This window comes from Daktulosphaira vitifoliae, unplaced genomic scaffold (assembly GCF_025091365.1).
Source record: "Daktulosphaira vitifoliae isolate Bord-2020 unplaced genomic scaffold, ASM2509136v1 Scaffold_1, whole genome shotgun sequence".
NCBI classification, from domain to species: domain Eukaryota; kingdom Metazoa; phylum Arthropoda; class Insecta; order Hemiptera; family Phylloxeridae; genus Daktulosphaira; species Daktulosphaira vitifoliae.
The window spans coordinates 32,545,133-32,563,776 of record NW_026099572.1 but is presented as its reverse complement, the minus strand read 5'-3'; the positions used below and the strand labels follow the sequence as shown (position 1 = coordinate 32,563,776).

The window sequence follows — 18,644 nt, the reverse complement described above, 5'->3', positions numbered from 1 at the left end:
GTTGATGGAACCACGGAATTTTGGAAGGGCTAGGTACGTTGGACCGATGCCATCGGGCAAAGCTGTTAGGGAGAGAAGACCACTATGGAAGGCCATGCTTCTATCAGAGTAGATCTAAAATAATGCAGAGTATCAGAATAATGGAGGAGAAAGGAAGGATAGCATAGGAATAATGATGCATATTTAGCCACAGAATCAGCGAACTCGTTACCGTGGATCACGACATGGCTAGGAACCCAATGGAATTGAACTTCTTTACCAGAGGTTAAAATTTTCTGAAGGAGTGCTCTAATTGAAAAGATTATGGGGAAAGTTTGAGAATCAAAAGGGTTAGAATTAATAGCAAGAAGACAAGCCTGCGCAGGCACGTAGACATGGGTGGGCATGGCCCCCCTTAGATTTAATGTGGCCCAAGGCCGGCCCCCCCAAATTTAAAACTCAATTATTTTTAAGAATTATCAAAAACGTGCTAGGCCTTATATACATTGAAATTATTATTAATTTGTGATTACTATTGAATAATATAGTTATTATTATGGCTGTATTTTCACTTTTATATTCATAGAAAACGTTATTTGAAAAAGATGACATTCTAGACGTAATAATAAATGGAATAGTAGTTACTCCAAACGTGGTTGTATGTAAATTTTTTTTAACTCTGATCCAAAAAATGATAACAAACTACCAAGTATCTGCATTGATTAGAATCTAGTTGATTACAAAATTCGATAGAGTATACTCCATGAAAATTTTTTTGATAAATCTTATCTTTAATTTGTTTCTTTTTTTATAATTTAGTAGTTACAATAGGTAATTTATTTGTTTTTGTTAATTTGTTATTTGCGTGCTCTAAATAATGGTAATAAAAATCTGACTAAAATAAGGCAGGAATTGTTTTTAATTTTAAATAAAATAAATTTTACATTGTTAATAATTTATATTTATTTTAAAAATTTTTATAACTTATTTGTTATTAGTATTTAGGTATAAATTATTTTTTCTTAATAGCTTAAAAGTTGAAAAATTAAATCAGCTTATGTTCACATCATTATTTTATTAGCTTCGATGCGAAGCTGAGAAGGTAATGGTTTTACTATGATGTGTTTTTTAATTTTTTTTTTGTGTCTGTTACAACTTTTTCTCAGTCTCACCGAACCGATTTCTTTCAATGATACGTCAAAAGATCACAAATCGTATCGTATTTTTTTTATAAATCTGATCCTTTACCTGCCCACGGTGGGATTTAAAATGACAACTTTTTCACAAAATATTAACTTTTTTCACTTAAATTTTTAAAATGTCCCGGACAGTCTGACACTTTTATCTATATCTTAAATTAAAGCTAATGTAATGTACTTTTTTATTTAAAAAAATTTCGGACTTTATTTTGTCTTCACGGGGAAAATGGTAACCTAATACTATTTTTGTGTGAAAATTCTCGATTTTGTATTCTACATGTTTAACTTTATAATGCTATATTTTTTTCAACACAATTTTTTTATGAGAAATAAAATTTTTTAATAATCCCTTTCTCGTTCGACATATACTTTATCTTAATCAAGATATTAATAAGGAACTAGCAGATCATGTAGCTTTTGGAGTAATCAACCAATTTTTTAAAATTAAACACTATCTAAAGATTTGCATCGAAGCGTTTTTTTTTTATAGTGATTTTAATCACTGTCAGATATCATTATACTTGATCCAACTATGCCACATCATCCCTGTGCTGTGTTTTTTTGTACTTAAAACTGCCATAACTTATTGAAATGTTAATAAATCAAAATAGTATATTTTTATATTGAAACCTTAGGTATTTTTCTTTCATTTGATAGAATTTTTTTTTAAATTTAATCCTTTATTCGTCCACAGGGGAGTAAGTAAAATAGTATTAAAAATAGCAACTTTTTCACAATAGTCAATTTTTTCAACTTAAATTTTGAAAATGTTCCGGAAATAGTACGTTTTTTAAACACATGTCAAATTAAAGCTTATGTTACATACTATAAATTAAAAAAAAAAATCTTGATCATGTAACTTTTGGAATTATCCACTAATTTTTTAAAAATAAACACAAATTTTGAACTTATAAGATTCATAGAATGGGATACTGTCTAAGGAGGAGTAGAGGGAGCCCCCCACAAGCATTTCATGGGAAACAAATAATGGAAAATGATATAAGGGCCCAAAATTGTTGGCCTCTCCAATAAACATTTTCTGGCTACGTGCCTGAGCCTGCGTATCTGAGCAAATGAGAAAAGAGGTATCAAGAGAAACAGAATGTAGCGAAGTGCATTGACAATAGACGAAGAAAGGGGATGCAGGTTAATGCAAAAGGAGATATTAAGTTTTGGCTAATGAGGCAGACCCATCAGTAAAAATCAGACGAGAGTTGGGAAACTTTGTAGAAATATAGTGAGAGAATAAATTATTAATAATGGTCGAAGAAAGGAATTGAAGGTTATAAGGTGAGAAGCCTAGGAAATTAGTTAGAACATGAACGGAAAGGGTGATGATTAAGGCCTCGTATGGACAGTTATAAATGAGACGACTATAGGACTTCTGGATATGATTAGTGAGAGGAGAAAATGAAGAACATATAGAAGCAAGGATAGGAAGAGATTTGGGGAAATAACGCCAGAGTTGGCGAACGGTTTTAAAAAGATTAAATATTGAGGGTTTAGGACAGAAAATAGATTTTAGGAGAAATTTGCCCGCTAAAAGACGGCTTCTAATTTCGATAGGAGGACAACAGCATTCAATTTCGAGGCTGGGAACAAGAGTAGAAGGAAGGGCGCCTAAAATTGAGCTTAAGCAAAAAGCCATTACTGAATTAAGCTTATTACGGTGACAAAATGATGCAGAGGAGAAAAGAAATGAACCGTAGTCAATCTTAGCGCGAATAATAGAGTTAAAAATTAATAAAAGGGAAGAGGGGTGGGATTTCCAAGATGTCCCAGTAATACAACGGAAAAAATTAGACCAGCGCGATTCAAAAGAAAAAAGGAACTGGAAATGAGGAACTCATTTTAACTTGGTATCTAAGATAAGTCCTAAGTAACAGTATTGGAGGGGGGTATTAAATAACCATTTAAAGTGACTATAGGGATAGAGAGAGGTCAATGTTTTCTGGTAAAAATAATAAATTGATTCTTTTCAGGAGGTGGGGTGAAGTAAGAAGAAAGAAGGTTTTGGTAGAGTATGGATAAAGAGTCGTCGAGATTAGCTACAGAGTGATCAAGTGATTATCCGAAGAAAAAAGGACAATATCATCAGGATAAAAGAGGGAGGAGAAGCCGTGAGAGGAGAGGTCATTACTGATAGTACTCATACATATATTGAAAAGAATGGGACTAAGACAGCTCACTTGTGGAAGCTTACGAAAAGAAGAACGAGAAATAGAAACCCCGGAAGGGGAGGAGAAGTGTGGGAAGCGATGAGAAAAAAGTGAGGAAATAAACATTACAAAGAGAAGTGGGTAGTTTAATAGCGTTTTAAAAGAGTAGGAATATGGACTTAGTCGAATGCGCCCTTGATATCTATAAATTTTGCTGAAAGGAATTTTTTTTTGCAAAAGGAGCCATATATGGATCTTATAAAGGAAGATAGACACTCCATAGTGCTTAAGCCTCTCCTAAAATCGAATAGGTTATTCGGGATGAGATTATTTTTAATATGTATTCTACTATTTTACAGAGAGACGAGGAGAGGGCAATAGGTCGAAAAGCAAGAGGGAAGAATTAGGTTTGGGGATAGGAATGACGTGAAATTTTTTCCAGGAGGTTGGTAAGGCAGTTGGTCCATAAAGAGTTTAAGATTGATAGGAGAATGTCCAAGCCTAATTAAGGGAGATTTTTTTTGTAGCAAAGGAGAGATACCGTCCAGACCGGACGCTAAAGAGGAACGAGAATGAATTGCAAAGGATAACTATTTGGCAGTGAAGGGCATAGTTAAAGGATGTATGGAAATATTGAATGAACTGGAGGTAGGAAAAGATGAAGGTGTTAATTCTTCGTGAGAAGGGATGCCAGATGGCGCAACTTTATTACAAAACGAAGGAAACCAAGATTCATTTAGGAAAACTGGGCGACGATTAATGTAGTTTTAAAATTTTTTGGCAACTAGCCAAAGCTCCTGAATAGATGTAGAGTGATTAAGGGAAGAACAAAATGAATGACAAGCATTTTTTTTAGCATATTTTAGAGTGCGAGCGGTGGAAGATCGTATACGTTGATAAGCAAGAAAGACAGAAATAGAACCGGAGGATCTGTACTGACAGAAAAAAACTGAGCGTTCTTTAACAGCGGCCGTACATGTAGAGTTCCACCAAATAGGGGAAGGAGGAAAATTTTTTATCAGTCGCAAGGTTTCGAATTAAGGAGAGATGATTCAATAATAGAGCGGAGCGATTCTAAGGAAGATTATGAGTTAGGATTTTGAATAAGTGAATGGGAAAGTTGATCTATAAAAGAAGGAATCCAAACATTGTTATTATGATGAGAAGAGTTAATAGAAACTATTTAATTAAAAAAAATATCATTAGGGAAAGAGGAAACCTAGTTAAGAGATTGAGAAAATGGAAGTTGGGAGAGAGACTTATTATTATTATAATTTTTTTTTTAAGTTTGTGTGATGAAGGGGGAAGGGAATACTATAGGTGTAATTGGAATGAGGATGAGGGCTAGTTGACTGCACATGTTGTATATTTTTAGTAGTATCATTACAAATACTATTTTTATTTACCATACTGGCAAAAGTAAGCAGGGTTGACGATACCAGAGCGTTTAATTTGAGCAGCTTCAGAATAGGACACGTTGTTAGTGGCCATCATTTTTTTTATGTCCTTTTGGATGGTCCATTCGGCGCAAGAGCGATCAGTTGAGGGGTGGTTCAATTTACAGAATATACATGAGGGTGGGAAGGTTGCTTTGAACAGACATGTAGAAGCATTATTTGTCGGACCGCAGTGGCCACAGCGTTCTTTGCTGTGGCAGAATTATTGAGTGTGTCCAAATCGAAGACTTTTGGCGTATTGGACGGGACTGCGTACACTTGGAGAAATGTCGAAAATAACCTTGTAAATAGTTAGATGTTTAGGTGAGGACGGAGCCAAAAATTTCAATTCGACAAGTGGCGAGAGCACAAGTAGGTTGTCTCGCTTAGAGTTTAATCTTCTGAAAGAAATAACTTCGACAGAGGACTCAAGACCATCTCAGAAATCAAAATCCGAAACATTGGTGTCTAAACGAATAATACCTAAACTATATAAAAGAGTGCTTGGAATAGAGGTGTTTAATCCATTTTCATAGTGGTAGGGAAAGATAAGAAAAGAATTGGCATTGGATGTTGCGTCTGGTTCAATATGTATAATAAATAAATTGATAACTACGAATGTTTATTAATTGTGGACTGTATCTTTTTATTAAATATTTTATTGTAAGCTGACGATTTGTCCGCGCGCGTACGTATATCGAGCATAACTGATCTTATATTGGTCGGCAACCATCATTATTATTGGTATCGCTTAATCGCGTGATAACGAGCGCGAACACACCGCCTACCTTGAAATAACACATTTCAATAGAATCAATATAAAGTACATATAAATAATAAGATTATGACAAACAATTGACCCACATTNGAATGTCTATATGATTTTGTGATAACTTTACCAAATTTTACGGGATGTAAATTACCTATATTGTTATTGTCGGTCGTAAAAACTAACAATTTTTTTTAGCATACCCCCACTTTTTTATGAGACAGTAAATTTATCCAAACAGAATTTTTAAAATATCATGTTTTCATAAAAATAAAATGTTGCTGTTAACGATTAAAATCTTGTTAAACCAAAAATTTTTTACATTTATTAAGATCGACCTTATATAATCTAATCATTAGACATATATTTATATCAAAGACAAGGGTGAACTGGTAAATCATGAGATTTCTTATGGCCTGTTTAAAAATTATGAATAAATTATTTAAAAAAAAATTTAATTAAGGATTTTTTTTTTTTGCTATTAAAAATATAATTTTCAGACCGCACTAAAGAAGTCAATCCACCCTTAATCAAGTGTGACTATCACAAGTTAATTATTTTTAAATAGAACTTTTGAAAACAAATTTAAATGTAATTAGTAGTAGCTTCCCAAGTAGAAAATCATGATGCTTTTAAATTGACTACTTACTTATTAATTTAGTTTTGAAACTTAAGTCAATTATTAATTTGATTTAATATTTCTTATTTTTATTAAGTATAGATTTTGTAGTACCATAAAGTCATGATTTTATTATTAATACAGATTTTATTAATCCATCGGGTCATGGCAAGTTTTCCAGTATATCCCAAGTCTAATATTCATAGTTCCAAAAATTATTTGGATTATATTTTTAAAAATAACATAAATAATTTTACATCTATTTTTTTTTTGGCTTAATGGCTAATTACAAACCTCGACATGTCTTGACTTTATAATCGTATAAACAAATGATGATATATTATATCATCAACCTCATTTCAAATGTAAAGTGATTTCACATGCATACTTTTTAATACCCTCCTACACATAAAGATTTTTTTTCAAATTTATATTAAATGAACGCGATTATATCATTTTATTAAAATGAAGAGCATAAGAGAGGTGAAAATACACACAGTAAAAGTTTATAAGATAGTACTTTAAAAAGTGGAAATAGAACTTTTGCCTCTCAGGCATTGATTTAAACTTACTGATAGCTTAATTATAATTTCTTTGTTTGTTTCAAGAAAATATTTAATCTTTCAATAATATGACCTAAGCTCATCAAATAATGAAAAAATAGTTTATTAAAAAAAAAAACTATAAGTGTAGGAGGGTATTATAAAGTACATGAAATGAGGTTGATGATATAATATATCATCATTTGTTTATACATTATATAAACAAAAATATTGATAAACTAAATTAGCAGTTTTAGTTGAGTTTTACAAGAAAAATTGTTTTTTAATACTCCTATTATAATCACTATATATATATAAATTATTTATTTTTCATATATTTTTTTAATTAGTACTTATATAAAAAATCAATATAAATATCAATAAATTTCGCTCTAATAATTAATATTGTCAAATTATATATATGGAACAATTAATTAACTATCAAGTAATCTGTCAAATATATCATCAGGTGTTAAAGTTTTAGCTACTGAAAATTGAGATCCAAGAATTTTCATGATTTCACCATGTTTTAAAAGTGGATTTTCTCGTTTTGCTTTTCCATAATTTTCTTTTACAAAAATTGCGAACTTAGATGGCTTTCGTGGAAGTTTATTAGTTTGTGGCTTATCATCTATTTTATACAATTCTTTTAGAGGATCAGTTTGAAGACCTTGCAAATTAATATTAACAGTTGGATTTTTATTCATTTTATTGACAATCAATTCAAATTCTCCATAACAGTAACCACATCTTTTTCTTTCCAAATTTAATGATTTGGAATGTCGTCCAATACTGAAATGCAAACAAAAAGTTTATTGATTTTAAATTTTAATAGTACATTTTTTTTTTTAAATACATCATTTCCCCATATAAAATATGGTATTATACACTTTTTTAAGTTTAAGTCAAATTCAATTTCAGTTTATAATTTAAAAATATTATCTAAACAAAATATTTAAAAATATGGTTTAATTGTATTTATAAAGCAATTAACTTAGAGCAATATACCTATAACCACATTTCATGCATTTATAAGTATATTTTGTTTGAATTGCATAACTATGACATCTTTTAATAATTGGCAACTCAGGGAATCTTTTCATTGCTTTATTTGCCCAACTTTTCCAAGCTGGTCCATGGCCTTCAGCTACACCATTAAATATCCAACAAGCAGCATGGCAAAGTTCATGAATCAATGTATCCCTCAGTCTTTCAGCGGTGTCAATTATCTGCACAAAAAAAAAAAAACCTTGAAAATATTATAAGTGCATTTATTATTTTTAATAGAAAATTATTAGAAAGTATTATTTAAATACATTACCTTTGAAGAAAGCTCAATTCGGGAAATTCGAACACAATCTAAATTTTCATTAATTTTTACTGAACGTCTATTAAAACAAGCTCCAGCAGTTGTTCTTAATCGTGCATTCCATTTAAAATTCATATCATCAGGAAGCTAAAATCAAAAAGTTTAATAAATGTTCATTTTGTAAAACTTAACAACTATTAAGTAACTACTAATTTAAGAGTTTGAAAAATATTTTAAAATCTGACAAAGAATAATGCTGTTTTTAAATGATTTCTATGGTCACAATAATAGTATTTAAATTTTTAATAACCTTGGACAACATGCCATTAACAAATTATAGAATAGCTAAATAAAGGTTTTAAATATTTTAGAGTATTTTTACACAATATATGCAATAGATACCATTTAAATATAATATTTTATTTATAGCATTATAAAACGTATATATATTTTTAAATATTTTGTTTTGTTAAAAATAAAATAGTCTGGAAAACGCAGTTGAAATAGTTGATATATCAATTACTGTCTATGTATATCTATTGTAACAAAGTCCAAATATATCCAGAATAACTGTTAGTATTAGGTAGAATAAAATTTACATAATATTAAATAGTATTATTTGATGAACACCTGAAGTGGATTTTTCACTATGAAAATTTAATAATGCATATGAGAAAATGTTTTTATATCTCTAAGGAATTGTGTCAAATTATAGATGTTAACAATATTATAATTGTTTATTTTGCTATTGTACAATTAATATTAAATTATGGAATTATTGCATGAGGTTGTGCATATAAAAATGAGCTTGATTCACTTATTGTGGTGGATAGATTTTGATCAGAATCATATTGAAGCAATATAGCGCTGATAAAAGTTGTACATATGAACTATTTAAGAAAACTTTAATTCTTACAGTATAGCACTTTATGGGAAAAAAAAAAACAGTCATGAAAATACACTTAATGAAAAAACAATAAAAAATTATTAATATGAAAACCACCAGAAGTACAGACGAAGGAAACTTACAACTAATAAAACAAAATATTATACTAATTAAAATGTTTTATATATACAGGGGGATAAAATTTTACAATAGAAATAAAATATATCAATTACTATTTAGTTGGAAGTATTATATTATATTGTAAATTAAAATAATTAGTAGAATTATATAATTAATGAATTGTAAACCACTAAGCTTTTTAACCTACTAATTTAACATTTATATTTAAAAAGTTTTTAGATATTTTTTCTATTAATAAATAATATCCGTCTCGTCCATAATTGGCTTAGATTAGAACCTTCTTTGTCTCCCTAACATGTGAAAGAGGGGTGGCCCTCTTTCACATGTTAAGTTTGGGAGATAGATGGATCTAATCATTATTAAACTTTTTATAAGTTAAATAAATACCTTATTTTCAAACACTTCTTTATTGAACAAATCAAATAATGCAGATACTAAGTCATCTTTGTTCTTTTTAAATTTAAATTTATATTTTTCAGCTTCAGGGTGACATTTTAATGAGCCGTTATAACCTATGAAAAAAAAAAAAAAAATTAAAACTGTTATGCATTTATGAAAAAAGGATGCTAAAAAACAACAGATATTTGTATTTATGAAATAATTTAATTAAAAAATATTTGAATATGCAAATAATTAAGTTAATGATCCTTACATGAGAGTGAACTAAGAAAAGACAGCATTGAATCACTATTTTCTGATTTAACATTTTTCAATTCTTTTTTTGGTAATGGCTTGCTTAACAAACAAATTTCTTGGGTCTTGTTTTTTTTTGGAAATATTCTATAAAAAAAGATTTCTACATTTGTTGCTTACTTTGCTTAATGCATCGTGCCTCGTTGTATAAGTACAGAGGTTAGATACTATTGCAATAAGCTAAGTAGATTTTCTATGCTTTCTGGCATGAACAATAGATCTTAAAAGAGGACGTAAGACATAAATATATAAATAATAATTATAAAACTAGAATAATTAATTAAATATAATATAAGGTACTTTTTTTTTTGAAATTCATTTAATATTTACTTTGATACCTTATATCATTTAAGTTTAATATTTGATATGCTATTCAATATATTAAGTAAATATAATTCAATTTTATAAATTAACTAAAGGATTCCAAATTTTCTTCTGATACCATAAATAAAATTTTATTAGTTATAAATTTTAAATAAGTATGTAGCCGTTTTGAATGATTATGATCATACTAAAATGAAAACGAGGCATAGTGTGGACGTGGCATAGATGGGAAAAGTATAGATAAGTAAAAAAAAAAAGTAATCAAATAAATCTTTTATTTCTATTAAAATTGTAACATCAAATAAACTTAAGAAGCCCAGAGGCAGGGATAACCATAAAACATTGGACCCAAATTTTACACAGCTCATTTTGATAAGCACAAAAAAATGGGTAGCACAATGGGGCACAACACAGTGTGAAAGTAGGATAGTTAAGACAAGTATAGATAATATCTGACAGTGATTAAAATCACTATCATATGAAATTCTTCAATGCAAATCTGTATATAGTGTTTAATTACAAGAACTTGGTGGATAATTACAAAAGCAACATCAACATTTATTTCCTTAATTATATCCTGATTAGTGGTTCTTTGATTTAAAAATATAACATATGAATAAATACTAATTAAATTTAGTATGAAATTGATATTCAATAACATATTATTGTCATTTTTACAGAGATATTATAAAAATAAAAAGGAGTTGTATATTTCTTTACTTTTAACGTGTATAAAAATTTAAAGGGATTGATGCAATACTTTTTAATAAAAAATTTTTGTTACTTATGAATAAACTCACTAGACTACAAGGAACTTTCATCAGAAACAAAAATATACTTTTCTAAATCAACTTTTTGTGATGTTTTCAAATGCACAATTAAACTTTTTCTATTACTTCTAAGTTTTAATATTATTACTTATTATTAAAAAATAAGTATTTGCATATAAAAAAAAGTAATTAAGAACAAAAAAATATTGTTTTAAATTAATACTGATTTTGATTATTATTATGTTAAAAATAAGGAAAATGACATATTTAACCTACTTTTTTAATCACTTAAAGTTGATTCTGTGAATGTTTAAAGTAAAATAAAAAATCATTTATTTTACCATACCTTTAGTTCAATTGGCAAGTTTGAAATTGACATCATTAAATAGAAAACTTTATGGGAATTATAAAAATTATATTGTTAGGATTAATATGCAGTTTTAAAATTTTATAAATACTATTTATAGTAAATTTATCAGAATAACTCAATATTTTTTTGCATTTTTATTGTAATAGATACTTAAATAGAAGTAATAGTAATCATTTCCTAATAACTTTTGGTGTTTAAAAAGATTCTGCAATTGAAATATTCAGAACTTAATTTTAATAATTTACTTTAACTAAATGAATCTATAAAAACAAAGTTGTTAAAAAAATTTACTCAATTGGGCGTATTATAAAATTTGATTATAATTGTAAAAATCCATTGTTAATTCAGGAGAAACTAATAATCATTTTTTTTAGAAATGATTTATATAGCAACATGTTACCGACAAATTTGGAATATTATAGTCTAATAGTAGCATACACAATTAGAGTAAAAAAATTATTAAATTACAAAGTAAAATGATTTCATTTTGTATTTGAAACCTATCATATCGAACTTAATGCGTCAATAAATACTTTGAAAACATTATAAATGATTTTAATTGTCTGTATGGAGAACGTGGGATAAGTAATTGTTTAATTGATAAATTAGAGTTTTTTTTCAATTTTTATGTGTAATATTTTCAACTAGATACAAATTGTAGTCATTTGACGTATCGTTGAAAAAAGTAGGTCATATTAAAGCAAAAAAAATAAATGATAGTCACAAAAAAATACCTTCTTAGCTTTGCATCGAAGCTAAAACCTAAAATATAGTAAAATAATTTTAATATGAACAAGAACTTTCTATGCTATATCAATTTTATTTATATAATATTTATCGAAATCAGTGTACTCCCCTTCTTGTTATGTATTTTAAAATAAAATAAAATACAAAACCCAGAATTTTAATACAAAAAGAGCATATTTTTGAATATGGTAGTCATTTTCACCATGAAGAAAAATGCAGAGGTCAAATTTTTTTTTTTCAAATTAAAGTATATTACATTAGCTTTAATTTAAGGTATATATAAAAGTGTCAGTCTTTCCGGAACATTTTCAAAAGTTAAGTTGAAAAAGTTAATTTTTTGTAAAAAAGTTACCATTTTGAAACCCCATCCTTTGGGCTGTTAAAGGGTCAAATGTTCACANCCATTTTGAAACCCATCCTGTGGGCTGGTAAAGAGTCAAATGTTCACAAAAATATATAAAATACCTAAGGTATCTATAAAAGACAAATATATAATCATTCGGTTATTTTTAAAAAAGTTATGGCACTTTTAAGTAAAAAAATTTGACAAAATGTTGAAAATTAGCCATTTTTAAATTTGTAATTTTTTGGGGGATTTTTCCGTTTACATGGAACGAGGGAATTTTTTTTTCAAATTTTGAGGGTAATGTCTACGACTAGATAGGATTTGTGATCTTTTGACATATTTTTCATCAAAATATGTGTAGTGAGAGCTGAGATTGAGTGGTAACAGACATAAAAAAAAAAAAAAACAGTAAAATTAATACCTTCTCAGCATCGCATCGAAGCTATAACATGTTGTAATCATATTAATAATAAAAATATGATATTGTTAGTTTGTTTTATTACTTACAGTGAGCCAGATTTATTTAAAGTAGATGATAATGGAATAACATCATCTTGTTTATTTGAAAAATTAAAATCGATTCTAGCGTCTGAAAGACTGATGTTCCTATAATCATTAAACAAATATTAACATTGAAACTTTGATAGTAATTATTAAATTTAAAGTTATTATTTGGTAATATTATTGAAAATTAAAAGGTAATTCAAAATTATGGTATACATTACAGTTTAGCTACACATAAAAATTAGGGAGAACTAAGTGCATAAAAAAAAAGTAAACAAAGGATTATTTCCTTTCTTTAATTTAGCAAAGAAGTGTCTGGTCTGTTATGTGATAAAAGAATTCCAATGAGGCTGAAAGGTAAATTCTATAAGACTGTAGTGAGATCAACAATGACTTATGGTTCATAGTGTTGGGCGGTTCACAAGAAAGTATAGCAGAGATGAGAATGCTTAGATAGACGAGTAGAGTGACTAGAGAAGATAGGATAAGGAACAAACGTATAAGAGGGAGTATAAGTGTAATGTCAATCATAGATAAGATGAAAGAAAATAAACTAAGATATGATTTATTCATGTTATGAGAGAGGAATCGGAAGCGGTAAGAACAGTTATAGAAATGAGTGTTGAAGGAAGAAGAGGTAGAGGAAGACCAAAAAAGAGATGGAGGGATGTAATTGAATGCGTTATGAGGTTGGCTGATGTGAGTGCAGATAATGTAGGTGATCGTGTCAAGTAGAAGTTTAGAATAACGATGGCCAACCCTAAGTAGTTGGGATTAAGGCGAGAAAAAAGAAGAGATATACTAAAAGTTATTTTAAAATGATTTTTTTAGTGAAGTTTACAAGAAATTAGGTTTCAAGCATAAAAATTACTATAGTAAAATATTAAAAATTAAATTAACTCCCAATAAAAAAAAAAAAATTTGAAAACTATTTCTGTACCTAATAAGCAGAAGGATAAAAAGTTTACATTCATTAAATTTCACTAATTAGTGTTTTGTCATGGAAAATTTCACTGTGCATTTGATATTTATTTAAAATATGATATATATTAACAGATTTATTAATAAATTAAATGAAGTTTTAGTAGAGATTTATGAGAAAAAAAATAATTATAAGCTTTTCTTGAAAAGCAATAATAAATCCTTTTACTTTTTGAGTACAGATATAAATAATTTAAAAAAATTTGTTTTACATAAAACTTTCAGAAGTAAGATCCAGTTCTTTTTGAATATTTTTAGTAGGTGTAAGATTCGCCTTTCCTTTTTCTTTATAATTTATATAGCAAGATTCACTTTCAGATTTGCTGTCAATTATTGATTCTGATGAATTTCTAAAAAAAATTATATTTAAATTTAAAATGGTTATTTTTAAAAATTTAATTTCTATACAATGGAGAATAAAAAAAAGTTTAAAAGTAAACATTACAAATCTTATGTTATGCAATTAGTTCATGATTTAATTTAACTCAAAGTTTTTTAGTAAAATAAAAATTATTTTACATAAATTTCACAGCACCAAGTGAGTACTTTTTATAAAGAAAATGATAAAGTATATAAAATATTTTTAAGTTAAATACTGGTTATTGGTATACAATTTTTTCATGAAAAAATCATATTATAAATGATCACATTTATTTAATTATAAATTTTTATTAATTTTTTGGAACCATAAAATATAAATAAACAAATTATAATATTTACAAACTTTAAAATACTCTAGAAATTTAACTACAAAACATTAATAAAATATATTGGTACCAAATGTTTTCTTTAAGTTTATTCCACAAAATAGCTATTTTTAAAAATTTTACGTACATTTAAAATTTTTTACTATTTCTACATAAATTAAAATATATATTACATTAAAACTATAAACTAAAAGTGAAATAATTAATACAAAAAAAAAAAAAGAGAGTAATGTAAAATGTTGATTAAATCAAGTTATTGAATTGGTCATATTTTTGTGACATATCTGGTATTTATATTCATATATAGAAATAAGAGTTTTAAGTAGTAAATAAAAACATTTTATATCACACAAGTGAAATAGGTGGATATTTTTAATGTATATGTAGTAACTTCATAAAGTTTCAATGAGGTCTTTATACAACCAAAATTAAAATTATTACCTATGTAAATAAATTTTTCAAGTGTTGTTAACTTACTCATTATCATTTTCAAACAATTTTTTTTTAATGTCTTTTTTTGGAATATTGAATATTCCATCAATTTTTCTCCATTGACGACCATATAAACGATCCAAAACCTTTGCAGATTCAGATAATCTATCTAGCTGAATAGCTAATTTATTAGGCGTAGAAAAATTATTTTCAGTGTCAATTAAATTGTTTTCTTTTTCCGACACAATAGGATATTTTACTGAAGCTATATAATCACTTTTTTTTTCTAAATTGCTACTAGAAGCAGATTTAAAGCTTTCTTCAGAGTTAGAACTATTAACAGTCAAATCCTGTATGCTTGAATTTTTTTTGATATTAAAAATATCAAATTTTGCATAACTATCATTATTTTTCAAATTTAAGGTTGCATTATTAGTTAAATCAATATATTCAATAAAATTTGTGTTGTCTAAATCGTTTTTTGAATTTAAGTGGGTTGTCTTAGATTTATAAACATCAATTAATTCTATACTAGAATCTGAAGAATAGAATTCATCAATATTAACATTATTATAATATGTCATATTATTTCTATTGATATTTTCTCCTGAATTTTTATTATCTCTGGTACATAATGTCAATTTTTCTGGAAAATATATAAATAAAATCAAAAATAAATTCAATATTTGCAGGTTTAACATTTACAATTATCAAAAAATATATATAATTAGTAAATACAGTAAGTTATGTTTAATATGGGGATAATTTTTTTTTTATTTAATAATTTAAAATGACATTAATTATATTACCGGAACAAATCTACTTTACGGGACACCTTTTTTTTTCAAAAGTGTTTGAAAAAATTGGGGGAAACTTTTGGTTCAAAAATTATAGCATTTTAAAGTTTATACGTCATAAGATTAAAAATAGCTCCAAAATTGGTTTTTTTTTGTTAATTTTCGGGTTTATTTTTCATGAAAATATTGTGAAACAATGACGTAACTCATAAGTAATTTTCTCTCTTAAAAAAACATAAAAACCAAAAATAATTTGGAAAAAATTAGAATTTTCCAATTTTTTCTTTCCTCCCTCCCAAAATTCGCAATACAAAAAAAAAAATGGGTTTTTCATAGAGCTATTACTTAATTTTCGTATACAATACAAAAAAATGGGTATGAGTGATTACGTAATTACATGAAACCCAATTAATTTAAGTTGAGCAAAAAAAAAGACCACAATGTGGTATGTCTTTGTAGTTTGTTCAATAAAACATGAAAAGAAAAGTTTTTACTCTATATTAGGTATACTAAATAACACTTGTTAGAAATAATAAAAAAATTTAATTACAATTGATATTGAAATTTTAGTATTCAATTTAATACTATTTAAAATATTTGCATCTTTGTTGGTTTGAGTGCGACTTTGCACAACAGTAATACAGTATATCCTTATTACTCCCTGAAATAGTTGTACATAACGATGCTTAACATACACACTATGTATTGTTATAAAGATAACAGATTGCGACACTTGCTAGTTTTATGAAACGACCACCCGTTGACAACCTTCTGCTTGAAACTTACCATTTAACACTGTATCAATGTTTCATTAATATTATGTTTATAAAAATGCTTCTCAAGTTGGAATAAAATTTTAAGCTAGAAAAACAAAATAACTTTAAAGAAAAATTATTGATTTTTATAACCTATATTATTTAACTACAATCGCAATTTTAAAGCACTATAACTTTTGACCCACACGATTCCACTCAAAATTTTTTACATATTCTTAATTTGCATAAAAAACAAACGTAAAAAAAAAAAAAAAATTTTGAAAAAAAAAAGGGTATAAAGTAGATTTATACAATATTACCAAAATTTATATTGTTTATTTCAAAAACTATTATATAGTATAAAAATGTTAATATATGTTTACAAGGAAAGCAGAAATAATGATTTATTTATGGGAGTATGATTAAACAACCTCACATAAAGGAAATTTTAGATATAATATTGGGAATTAATAATTATAATAGACAAAGAAAAAAAAGCTAAAATTATTTCAGCTTCTTTCAAAATTCTACTTTAAATTTTTTTTTAATTAATATTTTTCAATAACTGATTGGTTTAAGTAGTAATACCCCATATCTCAATAGAAATTTTTACTGACATTTACATTTATTTATTACATTTTTTAGTAATGATTAGGATATAAAATGTAATAATACATATATATAATCAGTAAATATCAATTTTAACAATGTTAATCAGAAATTATTCACTTTATAAAAATAATCTCACCTTTACTTTGATTTTTTATTTTTATTCTTTCCATTTGTAATAATCAAAAATTTATTACTGTAAAAGTAAACAAAAATTATTTTTTAGAATTTAATAATAAACAGACATTAAAATATACAAATCACCATTAGCCAAAATATTATACTAGAAAAAGATGTAATCTAGTGCAAAATCTTGTTCACTGCTCTAAATATACAAAGAGTACATTGATTAGACCTGGTCAATATCCTAATATCATAGTCTTTATCTTTTGTTTAAATAAAAATTATTTTTGTAGTTTATATCAGATTTTTTAAACATAAATAGCAGAATACATTTTAATAAAAATACAACACTTTAAAATTATCAAAACCAGATTAGCTATATATATATATATATATTAGAGCACAATTTTTCATTCTTTTTCTGATATCATATTTTATTGAATAATATATACGTATTATTTGACTCATAAATTGACTTAAACTATTTTTATACGTTANTATATACGTATTATTTGACTCATAAATTGACTTAAACTATTTTTATACGTTACTTTAAAAAAATTGTTAACTTCTCTCTGCAATTTTGTTAAGACAACCAAAATAATCATAACAGAGAATTACAAGATGCATTAATCCAAAAAGTTCAGGATGCCATCAGAATTCTCCCTAAAGTTTACTCTACTTAAATGAAAAAAAGACGAATGCGATAAGAATACATATCTATTAAAAATTGACTTTTTTAAAACCGTTAAAATTTTAAATTGTAGAACTCAATACATTGGAAAGTTGGCAGCACTGGTCATTAATTTAAAAAATAATGGTACTATAAATTCACCTACTCCAAAATTAAAAATTAGTCTTGACCATTAAATAGACAAGATATTTTCTATTCAGTGTCTCAACCTTGTAGTATAATTTAAATATTAAAAATTCCTAACTCTAAAATACACAACAATTATCGAAATTTAAAACCCCAAATATGTAACGGGAGATAACAGAAATTTTTTTTTTTCAAAAATGTATTGATTTATGTATGTTTATTTATTTTTAACCTTGTTCATTTTCCCCTTTCATATCCCTTAAATCTTTATAAAATCCTTACTGTACGATAACAACTTTTGAACCGTTATTTGAGAAGATATTTTATTACTACTTTATATCTAGGTGGAAGGAGTAGTCCGGCTCAGGATATCTAATAATAGAAGTAATCACTTTTTTATTAAAATAAATGTCATTTTTCATTTATATTGCTGAAAAAATGTAGATTGGAAATTTTTTTTATTTACCTATAACATACAATTTTTAAATGTCTTTGTTTTTATATGTATAAAAAATTACTTAAGACTGTAAAAACGAATGAATTGTAATATTTCGTGTTTTTTCTTGAAAATCTCTTAATACATAAAGTAATTTAATTCAATTGACAAACGTTATATCCAACTTTTTT

At 26.5% G+C, this 18,644-nt stretch overlaps 1 protein-coding gene and 1 long non-coding RNA gene across 4 annotated transcripts in view; one reads left to right on the top strand and one right to left on the bottom strand.

Annotated features, from left to right (window-relative positions):
* The first annotated feature begins 823 nt into the window (after positions 1-823).
* The window catches only part of LOC126905405 (uncharacterized), a 25,967-nt gene continuing 8,146 nt past the window's right edge, over positions 824-18,644 (top strand). The window contains exon 1 of the long non-coding RNA XR_007703993.1: positions 824-984. This is a non-coding gene — a long non-coding RNA (uncharacterized LOC126905405). The remainder of the gene's footprint in view (positions 985-18,644) is intronic.
* LOC126905386 (putative uncharacterized protein DDB_G0282133) lies at positions 6,361-17,922 on the bottom strand. 3 transcript variants are annotated; one of them, XM_050685044.1, is made up of 11 exons: positions 17,749-17,921; positions 17,214-17,270; positions 16,261-16,571; positions 14,959-15,559; positions 13,987-14,124; positions 12,797-12,895; positions 9,692-9,819; positions 9,427-9,551; positions 8,025-8,159; positions 7,712-7,932; positions 6,361-7,495 (listed from the first exon to the last, which is right to left on the bottom strand). In XM_050685044.1, the coding sequence occupies exons 4-11, from the start codon at positions 15,495-15,497 to the stop codon at positions 7,138-7,140; spliced, it is 1,743 nt and encodes a 580-aa protein (XP_050541001.1). In that variant the 5' UTR covers positions 15,498-15,559; positions 16,261-16,571; positions 17,214-17,270; positions 17,749-17,921; the 3' UTR covers positions 6,361-7,137. The 3 variants fall into 3 exon arrangements, with proteins under 3 accessions (XP_050541001.1, XP_050540982.1, XP_050540992.1); XM_050685025.1 differs by lacking the exon at positions 16,261-16,571 and having other exon boundaries at positions 17,749-17,922; XM_050685035.1 differs by lacking the exons at positions 16,261-16,571; positions 17,749-17,921 and adding an exon at positions 17,339-17,453.

Excerpts from the sequence above, each read along its gene's own strand:
- LOC126905386 (XM_050685025.1), bottom strand. The coding sequence starts at position 17,247 with ATGGAAAGAATAAAAATAAAAAATCAAAGTAAAG. Across the intron at positions 12,896-13,986 it reads CTTACTTCTGAAAGTTTTAT|GAACATCAGTCTTTCAGACG; the intron begins GTAAAACAAATT and ends TAATGATTATAG. Across the intron at positions 7,496-7,711 it reads TGCATGAAATGTGGTTATAG|TATTGGACGACATTCCAAAT; the intron begins GTATATTGCTCT and ends TTTGCATTTCAG.